Consider the following 20,010-nt stretch of genomic DNA (forward strand, 5'->3'; position numbering starts at 1 on the left):
ATGTTCTTGCTGTGTCCTCACCCCACCAGAGCAGAAAGGGGTGGACTCTGTCCTTTCTCTTCCTAGAAGGGTGTTGTCCCAATCGTCAGGGCTGCACCTTCCTCATCTAATACAGTCCCACTGGGGATTCAGTGTGACATGGAGATTTTGGGAGGGACACAAATACTCAGTCTGCAGCAGTGGGGAGCTGTGTGGCCTTTGGTGTCTGAGTATGTGGAAATCCTGTCCTGCCAGCTTCTTTGGGAGTTGGCCACCCTCTGTGAAACTTTTGATATTTTCACGTGAGAATCCTCCCCACTGCCTAGGGTCTGCATCTGGTGGTTGAAGAGCCTTCATTAGGCACTGAGCAGCTGGCCTGTAATCATGAAACCTGAGCCATTCTTCAGCCACTTCCTTCCCAAGGGCTGTGACTCTTGTTTTTCCCTGAGGGTTGAGGATGGCCCTGCCTCCACTGCTGTGAGCTGACTCTTGGGGACTTGGAGGCCAGTGGGGACCAGTGTCCCAACATAGCTGGCTTCTCTCTGGAACCCTGCTTTGCCCCCATAGAGGGAGGGCTGGCCAGCAGGATCACATCTTCCAGAAGTTTGAGCCTCTCCACTCCATTCCTGCTGGGGGATACGTGGGGCCCTGTCTCACTGTATCAGCCTGCCAATTGTCTCACTGTTCATATTGTTTGCTGAACCCAGGGTAGGCAAGGTGTGAGTAGGGGAGCTGGAAGAAAACTCAAGGAGCTGTAGGAACTGCAGACATATTTATTCTCTAATGGCACCAGACATGCTGTATTCTCTCGTGGTTGACCCAGCAGGTGCAGCCATAACAGACCTACAAGGAATTTTCAGGTGGAGCTTATATATATTTACAGAGCAAGAGTGGCCCATGGCCAAACGGGTACATCATGACACACATGCACAGTGCTGTAAGTTATCTCAGCTGTTACATAACCATGTATTTACAAAACGTGGGGTGAGAGCAAGAGGCTATGGGGTGAGATTGCCTGACCACCGACATCTTGGCTAACTTGCTCTTTACCCACAGGTCCCTTCTCACTCTGCTTACCCTCTTCTGTCTCCAGACCTCCAGGTGCCTGCTCTCTGTCCTGGCACAGAGTAGGCACTCATGCTCTATTTCTCCCATGATCCCACTTTCTGATTGTTATTTGTCTTATTTGGAGCTTTAGTAATCAGTTTTCAGGCAACCCATTGGCTTTAACTCGGTTCTCCTGGTTAATACCAGCCCTAAGCAGGTGTCCTCTGCACTCATGCACTTACTGGGTATGGGGCCTCTGCCCCAGCCTCCAGGCTTCCTTGGTGGGACCAGGTCCAAGTCATTGCCTGTCTCAAGGCTCTGCATGGTAGGTGCTGAGGGAGGTCATAATACAAAGGTGCCGAGTAGTGCGTAAGGGGTGCTGAGCCTTGCACAGATTAGCTTTCATTTGATAGTTTAAATTTAGTTAGTATTTAATCCCCATAGTGAGCCTCTGCAGTATTTCAGGTGAGAAATCTGAGGCTCAGACAGAAGGTGAGCTACTGGGGGAGGGGCACGGCTGGGATGATAAAGCCCACGCTCCTGCCACCAAGGCCTGTGCCTTGAATCCCTCAACCAGCAGCATCTTCAGTGGGTACAAAGGGTATTGTTATGAAAAACGTCACCGTGCCCCACAGGCAGGACTAGGGTATAGGCTGTGTTGTCCGCAGTGGACGGAGAGTCTTCCGTCATTCCGTGCTGTTGTTTCCCTACCAGTCGTGTTTGCAGCCCCTATTCTGCACCCTCGGGCTGAGGCATGCTCCCCTGCTCCTTGCTGCCCGCCTGCCCCAGGGCCATACCAGGACTGCTGAGCCAGAACCCCAGGCTCAGGGCTGGGCTCCCCACCTTCTCCCCAGGGGCCAGGTCAGCCTGGCCCCACGCCTCTCATCCATGACTGCTGGCTGTGTTTGCTTCTGCACAGAACACACCAGCCCTCGGACAGGAACTGCCCCCACCTGCCCACATCCCACTGCACCCCACAGCTGGAACCCACATCCCACTGCACCCCATGGCCTGGAAATGAAGGTCACCTCCTCATGGACCCCTGTGTCCTCCCCTGACTGCTGCCGGCTCTGCCCAGCCTGCTCCTATGCCAACTGGCTCCCACGAAGTCTGTCCATCTGTGCAGATAAGCCCTCCCCAGTCCCTGTCCCCTTCCCCTTGGAGCTGGCTCCACCATTCTTGTTTCCGGACTGTTTACAGTAAGGCCACCGAGTGCCTTCTTGTCAAGCTTTTGACGCAGTTGAGTACCCTCTCGATTTTGAAAGACTCTCTTCCCTTTTCTCTTTATACTCCAGTCTCCAGCTGCTCTCCTCAGTCTCGTTTGCTCTGCATTCCCTGAATGTTGGCCTTCCTCTGACCTTGACTTCTGTCCTGGCCACACACACTGGCCCTGAGCCCTGGACCCACACCCAGAGCCACCACCCAGCCCCCTCATTCATGCTGCGGAGCTGTGCATCCTGCTCCCCGAGACAGCTCCATCACCCAAAGCCCAACGCTGTGTTCCTCCTCCAGAAGCCATCCCAAATTTTACAATTCAGTGCCTTCCAGTCTTTTGACAGTGTTATGTGGCAATCACCACTGTCTCATTCCAGAATGCTTCCACAGCCTTAGCTGGAAACCCTGTGCCTACTGGCAGTCACTCCCCATCCTCCCCTCTCCCCAACCTATGTCAACCGCTAATACTTTCCACGTGGATTGCCATCTTCTGGACACTTCATGTAAATGGAATCATACCCTGTCTGGTCTTAGGTGCCTGGCTGCTTTCACTTGGCATGATGTTTTCATGGTTTCTCTGTTGTAGCACGAAGCAGTACTCCATTCGTTTGTGTAGCTGAGAAATAATCCATTGTAAGCATACAGCACACTTTGTTTCTCCACTCATTCATCGATGGACATTTGGATTGCTTTCAGCTGTTAGCTATTGTGGATATCGCTGCTATGATTTGTTGCATACAAATTTTCATGTGAATACCTGTTTTTAGTTCTGTGGGAGCTGGAATTTCTGGGTCATATGGTAGTTCTGTTTAACTTTTTGAGGAACTGGCAAATCTTTTTCTACAGAGACTGCATAATTTTAACTTTTACCAGCAATGTATTGGGGTTTCAGTTTCTCTATGCCCTGGAGAAGGGCATGGCAACCCCCTCCAGTATTCACGCCTGGAGAATTCATGGACAGAGGGAGCCTGGTGGGCCACAGTCCATTGGGTCACAAAGAGTTGAATGCGACTGAGTGACTAACACTTTTACTTTCACTTATTCTTATAACAGATGTGGTTTGGATGTTGACCTCTACAAAGTATAAGCTAATTATGGACAAGATTTTGTTATCAGATTACCAAAGAGTGAGCCATATTGTCTTTTTTGTTATATTTGCATTTTATTTTACTTAAATTACTTAAATAAATCTCACTGAGATTTACAAATTATTTTGTACAGTTTTGCAGTAGTACAACCTTTTTATTTAGATAGATGGCAGAAGGTTTTAAAACCCAGTTCACCTTGTATAAGATCTAATTGTTAATCATTTTAAAACTGCTGACAGGTGACAGGAGATTGTTGTGGGTCGAATTATGTTTCCATTTAAAAACTATGTATTAAAGTCCCAACTCCTGGCACCTGTGGCTGCAGCCCAGCTTTGAAATAGGGTCTTGGCAAATTAAGTAATTGGGTAATCAAGTGAAAAGAGGAGGTCATCAAACCCAGGTCTCCTGCATTGCAGGCAGATTCTGTACCATCTGAGCCACCAGAGAAGCCCCCATATTGAATGAGGGTGGGTACTAATCCTTATAAGAAGAGACACCGACCCAAGGAGAAGACCATGTGAAGATGGGCTAGAGGTTAGTGTATCTATAAACCAGGAACATCCCGGGCCACCAGAAGCTGAAGAAGGCAAAGAAGGATCCTCTCCAAGAGGGTTCTGAGGGAGCACGGGTCTGCCAGTACCTTGATTTTGGAGTTCCAGCCTTCAGAACTGAGAGAGAAGACATTCCTGTTGCTTTAAGCCACTCAGCTGGTGGTACTTTCAGCAACCATGGGAAACTCATACAAGGATGTAGGAGGCTTATTATGATACACAGATGAGTCTGAGGCTTTCTGAGTGGCCTCTATCTGGCAGCACTAGGAAGAACAGTCGGAGAAGGCACTGGCAACCCACTCCGGTACTGTTGCCTGGAGAATCCCATGGGCAGAGGAGCCTGGTAGGCTGCAGTCCACGGGGTCGCTAAGAGTCAGACACGACTGAGCAACTTCACTTTCACTTTTCACTTTCATGCATTGGAGAAGGGAATGGCAACCCACTCCAGTGTTCTTGCTTGGAGAATTCCAGAGACGGTGGAGCCTGGTGGGCTGCCGTCTATGAAGTCGCACAGAGTCGGACACGACTGAAGCGACTTAGCAGCAGCAGCAGCAGCAGAACAGTAAAAATTCGCTGAGATGAAGTGACGTTTGTCTTTTGTTTTCACAGGCAAAGGGTGGGGGCTATGAAAGTGAAAGTGCCTACCCAAACGCTGAACTCATGTTCCTGGAGATTCACAACATTCACGTCATGAGAGAGTCGCTGCGAAAACTGAAGGAGATTGCGTACCCGGCCATTGATGAGGCACGCTGGCTATCCAACGTAGACGGGACCCACTGGCTAGAGTACATTCGGGTATGGAGAAGGCCCGTCCTTCCCCACCATCTGCTTAAGACTTCTCTGCGGATGGCCATAAAGCTATCTGTGTCTCTCTCCAGGAGTCTTCCCCGCATTGCAAATGAGTGCATCTTTGCCATGTACTTGGGCTTTCATAGTTTGCATAGACAGCATCCAAACTGTGGTCTTTGTTGACATAATAGAAAGGGATAATAGTTTCCTCACATCAGGTTTTTGAAGTATTTTGTGGCCCTTTGGTAAAGGACCCTATTTACTAGTGTAGTTTTTCCTTAATGTAAGTTTCTGCCCCCACCTCCACCAGGATACTAATGTTTCCTAGTGATTCTTAAATTGATTCCATTGTTTGTTTATTGACTTGAACTTCCAGTGTTCTCCACAGAATTATTTTTGCTCTGTTGTTCTTGTTGTTTAGTCACTAAGTCTTGTCCAACTCTTTGCAACCCCATGCTCCTCTGTCTATGGGATTCTCCAGGCAAGAATACCAGAGTGGGTTGCCACGCCCTTCTCCAGGGGATCTTCCCAACCCAGAGATCAAGCCCAGGACTCCTGCATTGGCAGATGGATTCTTTACCACTGAGCCACCAGGGGACTTTTTGCTGTAATAGAAATTAAATGTTGCCTGATTTAATGTGCCTTCTATTTTGAAGATGCTTCTTGCTGGGGCAGTAAGAATTGCTGATAAAGTAGAATCCGGGAAGACCTCAGTCGTGGTGCACTGCAGTGATGGCTGGGACCGAACAGCTCAGCTGACGTCTCTGGCCATGCTGATGTTGGACAGTTATTACCGCACCATTAAAGGATTCGAGGCTCTCATAGAGAAGGAGTGGATAAGCTTTGGACATAGGTTTGCACTGGTGAGTTGAGACGGTGAGGTGCATGTTTCACTGTTTGTTGCTGCATCATATGCGCATGCATATCACACGTCTCATACACACACACAGATACACATACACGAGGGCTTTGTGCTCTCAGAACTGAATTGCCATAAGAGAATACTATAGACATCAGCATTGTATTAATATATCTCTGGTAGGGCAGTCTTTGTTTTCCGTGTCAGTATGCCTTTTTTTTTAATTTTAAAAATTGAGGTAAAATTCATATAACATAGAATCAACCATCTTAAAATATTAGTTCAGTGGTGTTTAGTGCTTTCACAGTGTTGTGCAACCACCATCTCTGTAGTTCCAAAACATCTTCATCACGTACAAAAGGAAACCCTATACACATTAAGCAGTCATTCCTCATTTCCTCTCCCTTTCACACCCACTAATCTGCTTTCCATCTCCCTGAATTTGCCTACTCTAAATTCTGACATAAGTGGAGTCATACATTATTGTCTCTCTATGACTGGCTTATTTCACTAAGCACAGTGTTTTCAAGGTTTATACATGTTATAGCATCTATCAAATTTTAATTCCTTTTCGTGGCTGAATTCCATTGTGTGGATATGCTGCATTTTGTTTATTTACCTGTTGATGGACATTTGGGTTGTTGCTACCTTTTGGTGAATAATGCTGCTGTGAACACTGGTGTATAAGATTTTGCCAGACAAAGTAGCACAAGACTGGGTGGCTTAACAGGAATTTATTGTCTGCATTCTGGAGGATGGAAGGCCAAGATCAAGGTTGTGTCAGGGTTGGTGTGTCCTGATAGCTCTCTCTCCTTGGCTTGTAGATGGCTGCCTTCTTGCCGTGTCTTCACGCTGCCTTTCGTCTGTGCACACACATACCTGGTGTTTCTGTGCCCAGATTTCCTCCCCTTGTCTCAACCGTGTCCCTCTACTTATGGCATCCTCACTCTCCCTCCCCCCTCCCACTTCTTCTAATAGAATCTACCCCTGGCCAGTCAGAAACTTGTCTTTCAAGCTTTATCTCAAAAGAAGCTCCCACCAGGGCTGTGCCTCATGACTGTCCCACCCAGCTTGCTCTCACAGCCCATCCTGGGGTGCTGGCTTATTCCATGGCCCCACCACACCCATTTCATACTAGGAAGTTCCAGGCACACTTTTTTTGTTGTTATTTACAGGTCTTCTCCTGTGACTAGACTGCAAGTGAATTATTGATTTAGCACAGATGCTGTGTCCCATGTGTCTTGGTATACTCCAGGTACCTCTACTGGATACCATCAAACTGCCTGAAATCCTGAGGGCTGGGAGGAGGGGTGCCTTGCATGCACTATAAGAGTTCAGTGCCTGTCTATTAAGGGAAAGAACAAATCTTAAATTGTGAACTGTCAGTGCAAAACTTCCCCATGTGCCTTAAATACAGGGGCAGTTTCCACAAATTATAGAGAAGTACAGAAATATGGCAATGCGTGCAGCTACTTTGGAAAACAGTATGGCAGTGCCTCAAAAAATTAAAAATAGAGTTGCCATATGATCCAGCAATTCTGCTTCTGAGTATATACCCCAAGGAAGTGAAAACAGACTTAAACACTTATTTGCACACTCATGTCCATAGCAGCACAATTCACTAATAATAGCCCAAAGGTGGAAGCAACCCAGTATCCATCAACAGATGAAGGGGTAAACAGAGTGTGGTCTATCCACATAGTGGAATGTTATTTAGCTTTCAAAGGGAAGGAAATTCTGACATCAGCTACAATGTGAATGAACTATGAGGACATTATGTTAAAGGAAAGAAGCCAGTGCAAAAGGACAAACTGCATGATTCTGTGCATATGTAGTATCTAGAGCAGTCAAATCTGTAGAGACAAAGGAAGATGAGGGGAGCCAAGGACTGGGGGAGGGGAATAGGGAGTCAATCATTTGCAAGTGTAGTAACTTTCTTAAATGTCCATAATTGTGAATTATACTAGCTGTTAAGAAAAATCCAGTAAACAAAACTGACTTCTGGTTCTTACTCTAAAAGATCATATGGCTATTAGAAGGAGAATAAAAATGCTTAAATATCAACACTTCAATTCTGTAATGTCCTTCATGTATTAGTCCAGACAACTAGCTAAAAGATGATTTCCTTCTTATAACTGCCTTGTTGAGGTGAGCCTACTCCCAGCAGCTGGGAGTCAGCCAGCTAGTTTTTGTTTTGGAACTCCTGGAGACAGATGCTGGTGATGGTTGTACAACAGTGTGATGTACTTAACGCCACTAAACTATACACTTAAAATGGTTACGATGGTAAATTTCATATGCATATTTCACTTACAATTAAACTGTCTTTTTTTTAAAAAAGAAGGCAATACACTTCCTCTGAGATGTTCATTGTTGACTTGGTCATTTCTTTTTCTGTCTTGGCTGGTGGTGGTTTCATAGGCCCAGTATTTGTCACTCTTCCTGTGTGGTGATTGCCTTGTATCTTCATAACTTTCTCATCCTTTTGCTTAGTCACCAAATTACTTGAAGTTTCTGTTAGAATGCTCACTCCTGGGTGGTCTTTTAAGTTGACATTTCCAGTGTTTTTGTCAGTCCTGTTTATGTATTTGAAATTATCTTTTACGTTTTAATATGAATCTATTAACATCTTCAAAAAAATTTAAAAGTATGACATACAATGCTGGATTTCAATTATATCTTAAAACTTGGAAGAATAAAAACTCAGATATTACCTGGCCTGCTGCAAGGCCTCCCATTTGCATTTCAAGAGTGAGATTTTGAGATTGTCTGAGTCATGCTGAATTGGCTTAAACTTGTAGATTGTTAATCGTTATTTTGATTCTCAGACTTTCTGACATTTGTGAAAAATGGGGGAGGAAAACTACACTTGTGGAGAAAATGACCATCATAATGTGCTCTGTGAGCTGCTAATTGCCATCCCAGGCTGACACGGAGCACTCGGTGTGGTGGCTGGGGTTGACCCCATCACTTGGAGTGCAGAGTTGACCGGCCATTTGCTTATAACTTGTTGATCTCAACTATATTAAAGCAAAATTATAAAACAATCAACATGTAAACTGAAATTTTGTTTCCTAAAAGTAATGGAAGTCATTTCAGTGCAATGAACATTTCTGAGAGCCCTTTATGTGCCAGGAATTCTGTTGGGCCTTGGGACATACAAAAGAGACATGCTTCTTGCCACTAGGCAATTTAAAGTGACTTCTGAGAGGACCATGGCATACATTAAACTGTTTAACCTCTTGATTCTCTTCAGCGAGTGGGCCATGGCAATGACAACCATGCAGATGCTGACCGATCCCCTATATTCCTTCAGTTTATTGACTGTGTCTGGCAAATGACGAGACAGGTGAGAGGTTTCAAGTCCATTTCTGACCTTTATACCCTGATCCAAACATAATCTTAAAGTTGAAGATAAACTTTAATTTCATGTTCATTTAAAGTGAAGATTGTGTGTGTGTATTAAATATGACCCCTTTTGTTATTTAACTCAGTTTGATTCTAATGACTTAGAAATATAAGCATAAAATTGGAAACAACCAACTTTATACCAAAAGGTGCTTTTGTTGTGCATATGGTTTTTGGTCAGTCATGCTGTCCAGCAGCTGCCCCTGCCCTCCGTCCTACTCTTTCTTTCACCTGCCCCCTCTGTCAGGGTGAGCATGTATAGACCCCTGCCAAGCAGGTGCTGGAAGATTCCCAGGTGTTGGAAATGGGGATGTGACTGTCAAAGGGGTGGAGACCAGGGAATCCAGGACCCTCCATACCCAGCCCCAGGCCACAGCCCCTCCCACCCCTCGGTGTGGAGGGAAGGGAGTGTCCCAGGGCCAGGGGCAGATGGGAGGCTGCCGAGTGTCCTTTCATTCATTACCCATGCAGGGGTCCCCCTTCCCCAAGCTACTCAGCCAGAAGATATGTGCTGTTTCTTCCCTCATCCCCAACATCAGAACCCGAGCTTAGGATCTGATCCTCATCATAGGATGTGGTGCCAGAGAAATGGACCTGGAATCAGAGTCAGAGAGTGAGGCCAGCGTGCCAAAGAGAGAGAAAGGAGGGAAACAGAAACAGAGGCAGATGTGGTGGGAGGGAGAAAGTAAACAAAAGGCAGAGCCCTCCCCAAGCACCTGCTTGGATGGGATTATGGGGAAGGGAGGATAGTAAAGCATGGCCTGGGCTCTTGCCTTCCTGTTGAGCTACAGGTCTGGCCTTGGCTGCTTCAGGCACGTGGAGAGGACCGTCTTCTAGCAAAGATGCGCTTGCTTGAGCCCCAGCCCTGGAGACCCTTCTTTGGGCCTGGGCAGAGGCCTAGGTGTGTGCCCTGCTTAAAAGTACCCCAGGTGCTTCTGAGAGGACCAGGAACCCCGGAAAGTGATTCCCGGTGCAGTCCTGAGGCCACTAGGTTCAGCCTCCCGGGTACTGAGAGATGCAGGTTTTCAGGCCCTGCCCCAGACCTATAACACTGGGTGGCGGGCAGCACTGTTTCAGAAGCCCTCCAGGGATCCTGCTCAACTTTCATGGTGCACACAGATCCCCTGAAGTCTTACCAAAACACAGTTCTGATTCGTGGGTCCAAGGAAGAGCCTGAGACTCTGCATTCCCAACAAGCTCCCAGGCTGTGCTGCTAGAGTACCAGGGATCACGAGAGAATGGCAATTCGAGAAAAACTGCGGTGGAGTGGTGTTCTAAGCAGCCAAAGTAGATTTTACAGAGTCCTCAGGCCCTCCCTTAGAACAGCATACTGAGGCTGATTGTTTTAAAGCTAGCTTCCCCAAGCTGACTGGGCTCTTGCCTTATCTAAGTGCCAGTTCCCAGTTGATTCAAAGCACCCAATTAGCTAGAGGGCTGGGGCATGGAAAGAGGGCTGGTCTCAGAGGTAGGCACCCGATGGTATGAGTAACAGGTAACGGCAAACACATACTCAAAAGGCATGGAGGCTGGCCTGAAGTCTGACTGTTTTGTAGTGCCATGTACTTGGCTATTTGTATTGATGCCAAGTCAGCAACAAAAGTAGATGATGGTTACATTCAGGTTAAGACTACTGCTACTACTGTTGCTAAGTCACTTCAGTCGTGTCCGACTCTGTGCTACCCCATAGACGGCAGCCCACCAGGCTCCACCGTCCCTGGAATTCTCCAGGCAAGAACACTGGAGTGGGGTGTCATTTCCTTCTCCAATGCATGAAAGTGAAAAGTGAAAGTGAAGTTGCTCAGTCGTGTCCGACCCTCAGCGACCCCATGGACTGCAGCCCACCAGGCTCCTCCATCCATGGGATTTTCCAGGCAAGAGTACTGGAGTGGGGTGCCATTGCCTTCTCCTTCAGGTTAAGATTAGAAGGTATGAAATAAGTTTTAGAAAAATTACATAAAATGGCTGAACACAGAAGATAATTCTGATGTTTCTGAAGGGATCAGCCCAAATTTTGTGAATGTGAAGTAGCTTATTCCTCCCAAAAGCCTAGGCAAAGAGTGTGTGTGAGATATTTTCAAACTGACTTCCATTATTCATATTGCTTAGTACCTATTTTCATGTCTAATCTATATAATTTTTGTAACGTTTACTGGATTTTTAAGAAAATGAGGGGTTTGGGTTAGATTTCAGATGCCTCTTACAGCTTTAAGATTCTGTCCATGAAATTTGTATAATTAATTTCTTTTAAAATTGTTAGAATGAGGCACATCAATGATCAGTCTAACTATCATTATCTAAATTCACAAGTGAATGAGGTATGCAGCTTGTTAGAAAAGTTGCATTAATGTGACAAGATTAACTTATTTTTAGGTCTCCTACTGCTAAATCAGCTGTGTCAGTGTAACGTTTTTAGACACGTTAGAATAAAATGAGTGCACAAACTGATATCAAAGGAATTGAGGGGAAAAGTAATTGAAGGACTCTAAACAACAGTCTCAAAGACATTCTGCAATAACCCCAGTTGAACAGACTTTCTTACCCTTTTGGATCAGTTTAATCATTGTTTTTGTCCTTCAAGAGATGCAGAATTTCATTATGGATTTCTATGGGTTTTTGAGACCACACTTTTTAAAGTATATGGTATAGCTTCCAGAAGAGTCCAAAACAACAGTGAATCCCAGAGGCTTACTCTTTTATTCGTTAACGCTCTAGAGGTCGGTACTTCCGCTGATGGAATATTTCCCACCACTGTGCCCTTTGAAAGTGAAGAGCACTTCTGAGCTAACTTGAGTAGATGTGGGTGCTGAAGGGCGTGGACTGAGCCCCCCCGACCCTGACCTCCCACACCTGTTTCCCACCACTTGACCAGAGTAAGGCTTGCGGTTGGTGGTGACAGAACACCCTGAACCAAGTTCCAAGATCCAGATTGCGGGCTCAGGGTTAGGAATAAAGACTCATATGACTTCAAAAATATGTCAGTAGAAGCTCTGCTGTGCTATTGGTAAATGTATATTTTTAAATGTTTGAAAATGAAATACAGGCCTTCCATTTTTATCCTTTATTTAATAAAGCTTCAGAATATACATAACTTATATTTTGCTTAAAATTCATAAATTTCTTGGTGCCAATAACTTATTAATAGAATATAACCAAGCTTCATGGAAAAATACTAGGAAGAATTGACACAAGGTACTTGGCCTTTTAAAAGACAGCCATTTGGAAGGTGAGGCCATTTACAGAGTTGCAAGGAGCAACCTTAAAGACTGAGACAGGATTAACCAGGAGCTATATTTAACATTTTGGCCTGATTTATTTGATTTAGTTCATCATGATTTAGTTCCTCTAAGAACATTAGAACAATATCCATAGCTAGTTTCCAGAGATTTCTAAAGAAGTGGTATTTTCATGGGGCTCCCTAGAAAAGAGTTGTATGTTTCTCTGAAAGCAGTCCTTAATGTAGAGAGAGACAAGTCTTAATCTAGGGCATAATCTAGGGCAGCTGAGCAGAACTTCTGCTTGCCTAGTGAGGAAAAGAACAATTTTTGATGAAGTCTGGACAGACCTGCGTTGACCATTGTTTCTAATTGAGAAGCTTGTCTCTGGCCTAGTAAAGTACTAAAGATAAACTTCAAAAATAAACTTTCTATTGGTGACCCTGGTTGTTCACCCTACAGATGACATAATTAGTTGCAATAGCATGCAAACATCTCTGATTAGGGAACAGATCTTTACACTTGACACAAAAATGCTGAGTAGTTCTGTTTGGTTTTGTTCTAACTGGCCTTGCTTCATTGAATAGGTGATGAATATTTCAGTATGTTTTTAAATTAGAATTCTGGTACAAGGTCAGCTCCCAGTACATACCTGTTGCTAGGACTGTTGTTACCATTTGCAGAGCATCTCTATCATGGCTACTAAATGTCAGCTACTGGCTAGAACCTCTTGGCAATGGTCATTCTTTGCTGTAATTGTGCTAAGTCCCATGAAGAATAAGCTAAGATGGCAACTGAGAGTATCATGTGGTTTTCTTCCGTATTCTGTTAGTATAGTGAAAGTGAAAGTCACTCATTCGTGTCTGACTCTTTGCAACCCCATGGACTTATTAGTCCATGGAATTCTCCAGGCCAGAATACTGGAGTGGATAGCCTTTCTCTTCTCCAGGGGATCTTCCCAACCCAGGGACTGAATCCAAGTCTCCCACTTTGCAGGTGGATTCTTTACCAGCTGAGCCACAATATAGTGAATTACTATAATAGATTTTTTTAGGAACCTTGATCTTCAAATTTTAAACCAGCCTTGCATTCCTGAGACAAACCCTACTTGGTCATGTGGTGTTACCCCTTTTACATTATATACTGCTAAGACATTGTATTTCTTCTTGAATCGCTTCCCTGGAACCGCCCCCCCCCCCCAACTTTCTTCACTCAGAATGTGCCCCCAAAGGGGAAGCTAGGACAACAGTAGGACTTATCTCACTGGTTTCCATTCTAGGCTGGGGAGTCATCACAGTCCCATGGCCCTGCCAAGTGTCCCACTCGCTAGTTGTTTCTGGCAGAAGGGTGAATGCAGGCTCTTCTATCATCATGGCAAGAAATGGAAGCCCTGTAAGCTTTTTTAGGCACTGAAAAGCACACCAGTTTTTGTTGCTTCAGGTTGTTTTTCTGCCAGACCTATAAGCTTTAACTGGAAACTATAGCTAATTAAGTTCTACATGGGCCAGTTTTCCTTCTCATGTTTGACTATATTCCAAGTTGTAGCTTAGCAGCCTTTGACCAGTTTGTTCTAGAATTTGAACTTCAAAACTAAACCTTATTTCTCTCTCCATTTAAGTTTCCTTCAGCATTCGAGTTTAATGAACTCTTCTTGATTACAATTTTGGATCACCTTTATAGTTGTCTCTTTGGGACTTTCTTGTGCAACTGTGAACAGCAACGACTCAAAGAGGTAAGTGTATTATATCCCCTGGCTTTCCTGACTGCTGGAGGGCCTTGTCCCTTACATGCCACTGTAGAAGGGGGGCTGAATGGAGAGGACATTGGGCCTCACCCTCTGTTGTCTGTAAATGGAGGGCTGGCACTAAACGCCCTCCCAGGGTTCACCAGCCCCAGTGCATGTGTCTAATCTTCTAGCCCCTTCTCTCAGGGTAGCAAGCTCAACTTGCTTTCCATCAAGCTTCTCCATTAGATTTACTTCTTCCTTTTCTCCTCACTTAGGGATAAAAGACAGAGATGATCAAAAGTGAGGAAGCATTGGGAGAAGGCAGTTTCAAGAGTGTCCTCTGGTTCAGAGAAAAGGACTTCTGCCTGGTGGAATATTCGAGAACTTAGGAGAAAAGAGCAGGTCCCCAGTGCCCACCTCCCCTTCTCTTAGCAGCCTCCCCACAGCTGATGACTCCCTCACCCCACACCCTCTGTGGTTCTCCCCAACCTCGCTGGCCTTCCCCATTCCGTCTTTTCCCTTTTAATCCATCTCTAAACTTGGAGTCACCTGGACAGGCCCTGGTCCTCCTCTTGTTCTCTGTCTAGGTGACTTCGTCCATCTCAGGGATCTAAATGCTGTTTTCCTGTTCCTCTCTCTTTTGCATCCCACCACTCAGTACCACCTCTGCCCATCCACCCCAGCTGCCACATTCAGTCCCTCAGTGAGTGCTGGCAGCCCTGTCCCCAGGATGGATTTATAATCTGGCCGCTTCTCACTGCTCCAAGCGTGTTGAAGCCCCCCAACCCCGTCTTACATCTGGACTAAGGCAGCTACCCAGAAGTGAGCTTGGCTCCCTGCATTTCTGACCTCCACACTCAATCCAAACACAGTAACCAGATGGGCATTCCCCAACTTCAGTCCCATCATGTTGTGGGCCTCTGCCTGAAACCTCCCTGTGGCTTCCCACTGACGTCAGGATGAAATCCACATTCCTACAGGCCTATAGGAATTTAAAAAGACTGAATTCAATGGCATATGACTTAGCTCAATAAAGCTGTTTTTAAAGAAAAAAAATCAACAGAAGAATATAGTTCATATGTCGAATTTAAACTCTTTTGGTCTTTTTTTTAAATCAAAATGTAGTCTAAAAAATCATCTCTCTTGAGATATAATTTACATACCATACAATTAATCCCTTTAAAGTGGACCATTCAGTGGTCTTTAGTATATTCAGTGTGTAATCATCACCACCATCTAATTTCTTAAAATTCTTGTCCCCCCAAAAAAGAAAGCCCGTACCCAATAGCAGACACTCCCCAATCCCCCTCCCCCTAGCCCCAGCAACTACTCATCTATTTTCGGTCTCTAGGGATTCACCTCTTCTGGATATTTCATATAAACTGAATTATACAGTATTTGTCTTCCTGTGTCTGACTTATTTCACTAAGCATACTGTTCTCAAAGATCATGGATAATTAGCATATACCAGTGCCTCATCCCCTTTTTATGAGTGAATAATATTCCACTGTATGGAGAGACCACCATTTGTTTATCCAGTCATTAGCAGATAGACATTTGGGTTGTTTCTACTTTGGGTTCTTACCAATACTGCTGCTATGAATGTTCGTGTTCAAGGTTCTGTGAAGACATATGCTTTTACTTCTGTTGGGTAGACACCCAGGAGCTCTATGCTTAACCCTTTGAGGAACCACCAGACTTTTTCCAAAGTAGTTGCCACATTTTACATTTACCCTAAGCAATGTCTTAGGGTCCTGTTTTCACATCTTTTTAGACACTTGTTATTGTTTATCTTTTTGATTCTAGCCATCCCAGTGGGTGTGAAGGAGTATTTCATCATGATTTTCATGTGTGTTTCTCTGATTACTAATGATACTGAGCATCTTTTCACGTGCTTATTGGCCATCTATATATGTCTGTGCACAAATGTTTCTTCAGATCCTTTGCCCATTTTTGAGTTATCTGTGAGGAGGGCGTGGTAACCCACTCCAGTATTCTTGCCTGGAGAATCCCTTCGACAGAGGAGCCTGCCAGGCTACAGTCCATGGGGTCACAAAGACTTGGACATGACTGAAGCAACTCAGCATGCACACATGTCATTTTATTATTGAGTGAGAAGAGTTTCTTATGTGTTCTTTATATGTACAAGTCCCTTATCAGATATGGTTTGCAAATATTTTGTTCTACTTTGTGCAGTGTCATTTCACATTTTTGGTAGTGTCATTTGAAACACACAAGTTTTTTTATTTTGATGAAGTCTAACTTATCAAAGATTTCATTGCCTAACCCCAAGGTCATGAAAATTTAAGCGTGTGTTTTCTTCTAAGAATTTTATAGTTTTAGCTTTTATGTTTAGGTATATAATTGATTTTGAGTTACTTTTTGTATGTGGCAGGAGGTAAGGGTTCACTTATTTGCATGTGGTTATCCAGTTTTTTTTAATTGGAGGCTAATTACTTTACAGTATTGTGGTGGTTTTTGCCATACATTCACATGAATCAGCCATGGGTGTACATGTGTTCCCCATCCTGAACCTCCCTCCCACATCCCTCCCCATCTCGTCCCTCAGGGTCATCCCAGTGCACCAGCCCTGAGCACCCTGTCTCATGCATTGAACCTTTATCCAGTTTTCTTAGCACTGTTTGTTGAAACAGTCTCCCATTGAATTTTCTTGGAATCCTTGTTGAAAATCAGTTGACCATAAATGTGACAGTTTGTACTCTCTATTTCATTGATGTCTATCCATCTTATGCCAATACCACCTGTATTGATTACTGCAGCTTTGCAGTAAGTTTGGAAATTGGAAGTGTGAGATTTCCATATTTGTTCTTTTCTTCCAAGATTGTTTTGGCTATTTGGGGTTCCTTGAAATATTGCTGCTGTTTCTTATAAATATAAAATATGAAACAGTCCTAATTGAATCTCCTCTGTCTAGATAACTTGGGGAGTAGTCAGCAGGTTGGTGGAAAGCACTCCTGGCCTCACCATTTTGTCATTTTGACAGTGTACTGTAAAATTGGGAGGTGGTGATCTATAATTTAATGATACGTTCTCTATATAAGGCTTTACCCCCAGATAGTCATGACTTTTCAGTGAAAGGAATATTATCTGTAAATTTACCTATGGTCCTTAATATTAAGGGTCACAAGAGCAAGCTGCAAAAAAGAATAAAAAATGTATTGTTAAATAGGGGCACCATCATCCTGCAATTGGTAGAAAGTTCTCGTTCTGCCTTCACATAGTCACAGTCACCAGATGTCATCTCACTCAGCAGTATGTTTTTGAGACAGCCCCACCTCTAGGTCATGCACACAGCAGGGTGGGGTGGGGCTTAATAAATGTTCCTGATTTTTATCATTTGAACTCACTTCATTATTCAAGTCCTTTTCTCTACTTGATATGAGCTCTTGAGGATATGAAGGAAAGTTGAATTTTTTTTCACTGTATTCCTTGTTTGGTTTTCAGGATGTATCTACAAAGACTGTATCTTTATGGTCATATATCAATAGCCAGCTGGATGAATTTTCTAATCCCTTCTTTGTGAATTATGAGAACCATGTCCTCTATCCTGTTGCTAGTCTGAGTCATTTGGAATTATGGGTAAACTATTACGTGCGATGGAATCCACGGATGAGGCCTCAGGTATGTTTTTCTCATTTTGAAAAAAGCGTATCTTTCTGCCCAAGGAAAGATGGTGGTGTAGAATATATGAAAGCACAGAGCTGATGAAGAGTTGTTAAGTTACTTCTTCCTACCCACTCGCTGGCTCGTTCCTCAGAACGCTTTCCCTGCCCTTGGCCTCTCACCATGCCGGCAGGCGATGCCCTGAGAACCTTTTCTGCCCCTCCCCTGCACCCCCTCTGAGGGCCCAGCTTCTGTCACCATGCATGAGGCAAATGTTTAACATGGACATAAGGCCACTAGCTGCTTCCCGCGTCTGAGCGATGAGGGCAGCCGGCATGTCCACACTGACGCAGACACACTGAGCACCACTGGGGCTGGGGCACATTTCTACCTACCACCCACCCAGATCCTGGGTTGAATGTATGTTTTGAGTAGCAAACAAACCAACTTTTATTAAGAGTTGTAAAATGCTCTTTTATTAAGAATATCTGAAACCAGGGAGATAGTCTCAGCCCTTTTCCCACGAAACCTAACAGTATAGTTAGACAACGTCAGTGGTCAGTATTATAAATACAGGTTTTCAATTTTGCGGCCAGGAAGCCATCAGTCCCTATGCTCATGCATGAAGAAGCACCCCTCTTACTAGTCCCATGGCACGTGGACACTTAATAATTGGCCGTGGCCTTCAAAAGACTGCCTCAGAAGCATGGTTCCCAAATCTGGCCCCTTCCCTCTGTGGGTGACACCCACACCTCATGCAACTCCCAACTCACACAGCCAAAGTCAGCACCGTGACAGTCCTGTAGTGGAGGGCCTGGGCCCAGAGCAGGTTGGGGAGTGGGCCAGGCCTTGGTGATGTTGGAGGCCCAAGGTGCGCAGGTCCAGGCCTTTGGACTTGATCCTGGGGGCTGCAGGAGCCACCCTTGGGGTTGCAGGAAGCTCCCTCTAGCAGCGCAGTTCAGGAACAAGGAGGGAGGCCGTGGAGACCGGCACAGGGATCAACAGGACGGCTGGTGTCCAGTGAGGGGGCAGGGAGCTGGGCCAGACAGAGGGTAGGTGGTGGGGACAAGCCTCTTTTCTCTGAGGAGGAGGGCCCTGCTGACATCTTGTGTGTTATTTCCTTTGGGACCCTTTTGGCTTTCATCTCATACATGGCAGCACTGGGTGACTGGCTCCTAGATGGGCATTTTCTCTGCTTTATTGTAAATGAACACAGTGGATGAGAAAACAGAATGGAAGGCTGCATGGAGGTGTAAGATGAGTGTCTCAGCCTGGGCAGGTGTGAAGCTGTGTGCTCACCTGCATGGTCTCCTCTCTCTGACCCTGATAGTGGGTGGTTAGTAATGGCCACTTGATTGCAAAGCAAGTGGAATCAAGTCCTCCACAGCAGGGACATACCAAGTAGGCCCAAGGCTAAGAGAGGAGCTTTGCCCACCCCCCAGCGGCTTCTGGAATCAGCAACTTTCCTTATTTGGCGAGGGGGTCTCTGCCATCAGACTCCCACATTACCACCCCCTCCCTCCTTCCTGGGGCCAAAGTCAGGAGTTAGCTCCAAGCCTCTTCTGGGCTGCTTCCCAAGCACCCTACTGTGTTGGAGACACCTAGGTGCCTCCCCGACCGCACCTAGCCAAATTGCTTGTCCCTGTTGTCCCTGTCCCTCTGTCTTGAATCTCTCTCATGTGCTCACGTCTCTGGTCACTCACTCTCAGTCTAGTCCCTTTTTCATCTGTCCCCTGCTTCCCCTCTTCCTCCACCGGGGTGATCACTACTCACATCCCTAATGGGACAGCTCCCGGACTCTCTGGGGACGGCACAATGAAACATGCAGGCCCAGTAGGGATGGGGTCTCCGAAAGGACTCCCACCCAGCCAGTCCCTACAGGATGAAGCCCAGTGTGTGAGTGAAAAGGGTCAGAGGAGAGAGAGCTCCAGGTAGAAGGGCCAGCGAATGCAAGGCATCTGCCAAAACCTGGGAGGTTTGAGAATGAAGGAGGAGAGTAGGGGCCGGTCCCAGTGAAAGGTGAGCAGGGGAGGCAGGCTGGGGTCAGACCACACAAGGTCAGGGTCTTACCTTCAGGGCAGCAAGAAGAAGCACCTGGAAGGTGTCCATGGCGTCTCAGGGCCTGGCTGGGGCTCAGGACCCAGGCTAGAGGCTTCTGTGGAGATCATGGACAGGGGCCAACGGGGAGCTACCCAGACCCCCACCCCGTGCCCCCTCAGCTGGTGAATCTGCCCACCCCGGTCTGCTGAGATTCACAAGGGCTGTGGCAGGTGATGATGAGAGCTTGTGAGCTGAGTGCAGGAGAACGTGGGGGCCATGACCCCAAGCTTCAGGCTGGTGGACCTCCATCCCGGTAAGGCCCCTCTCATCCCTCTCTGGTCCAGGAGGGTGAGGCGAGGCGGGGGTGCTGGCGAGGCTGCCAGAGGTTTTGTGAACACGGACAAGGGGCCGAGGGCCCGGGCCCTCTCCCAGCACTGCCCTCTCCAGGGCCTTCTGCCGGTGCCTGTTCTCA

At 45.8% G+C, this 20,010-nt stretch overlaps 1 protein-coding gene across 6 annotated transcripts in view; it reads left to right on the forward strand.

The window, feature by feature from the left end:
* MTMR1 (myotubularin related protein 1) overlaps positions 1-20,010 on the forward strand; it is a 59,826-nt gene that overhangs the window by 37,453 nt on the left and 2,363 nt on the right. For 5 of the 6 annotated variants that reach the window (XM_052663552.1, XM_052663553.1, XM_052663557.1 and 2 more), the window contains 5 exons: positions 4,490-4,675; positions 5,326-5,532; positions 8,785-8,877; positions 13,767-13,880; positions 17,340-17,516. In XM_052663552.1, the coding sequence (XP_052519512.1) occupies positions 4,490-4,675; positions 5,326-5,532; positions 8,785-8,877; positions 13,767-13,880; positions 17,340-17,516 (777 nt within the window). Of the gene's footprint in view, positions 1-4,489; positions 4,676-5,325; positions 5,533-8,784; positions 8,878-13,766; positions 13,881-14,149; positions 15,150-17,339; positions 17,517-20,010 lie in introns of those variants that run through there. The other variant, XM_052663556.1, reaches the window with a different exon arrangement.

Source organism: Budorcas taxicolor, chromosome X, assembly GCF_023091745.1.
Source record: "Budorcas taxicolor isolate Tak-1 chromosome X, Takin1.1, whole genome shotgun sequence".
NCBI classification, from domain to species: Eukaryota; Metazoa; Chordata; class Mammalia; order Artiodactyla; family Bovidae; genus Budorcas; species Budorcas taxicolor.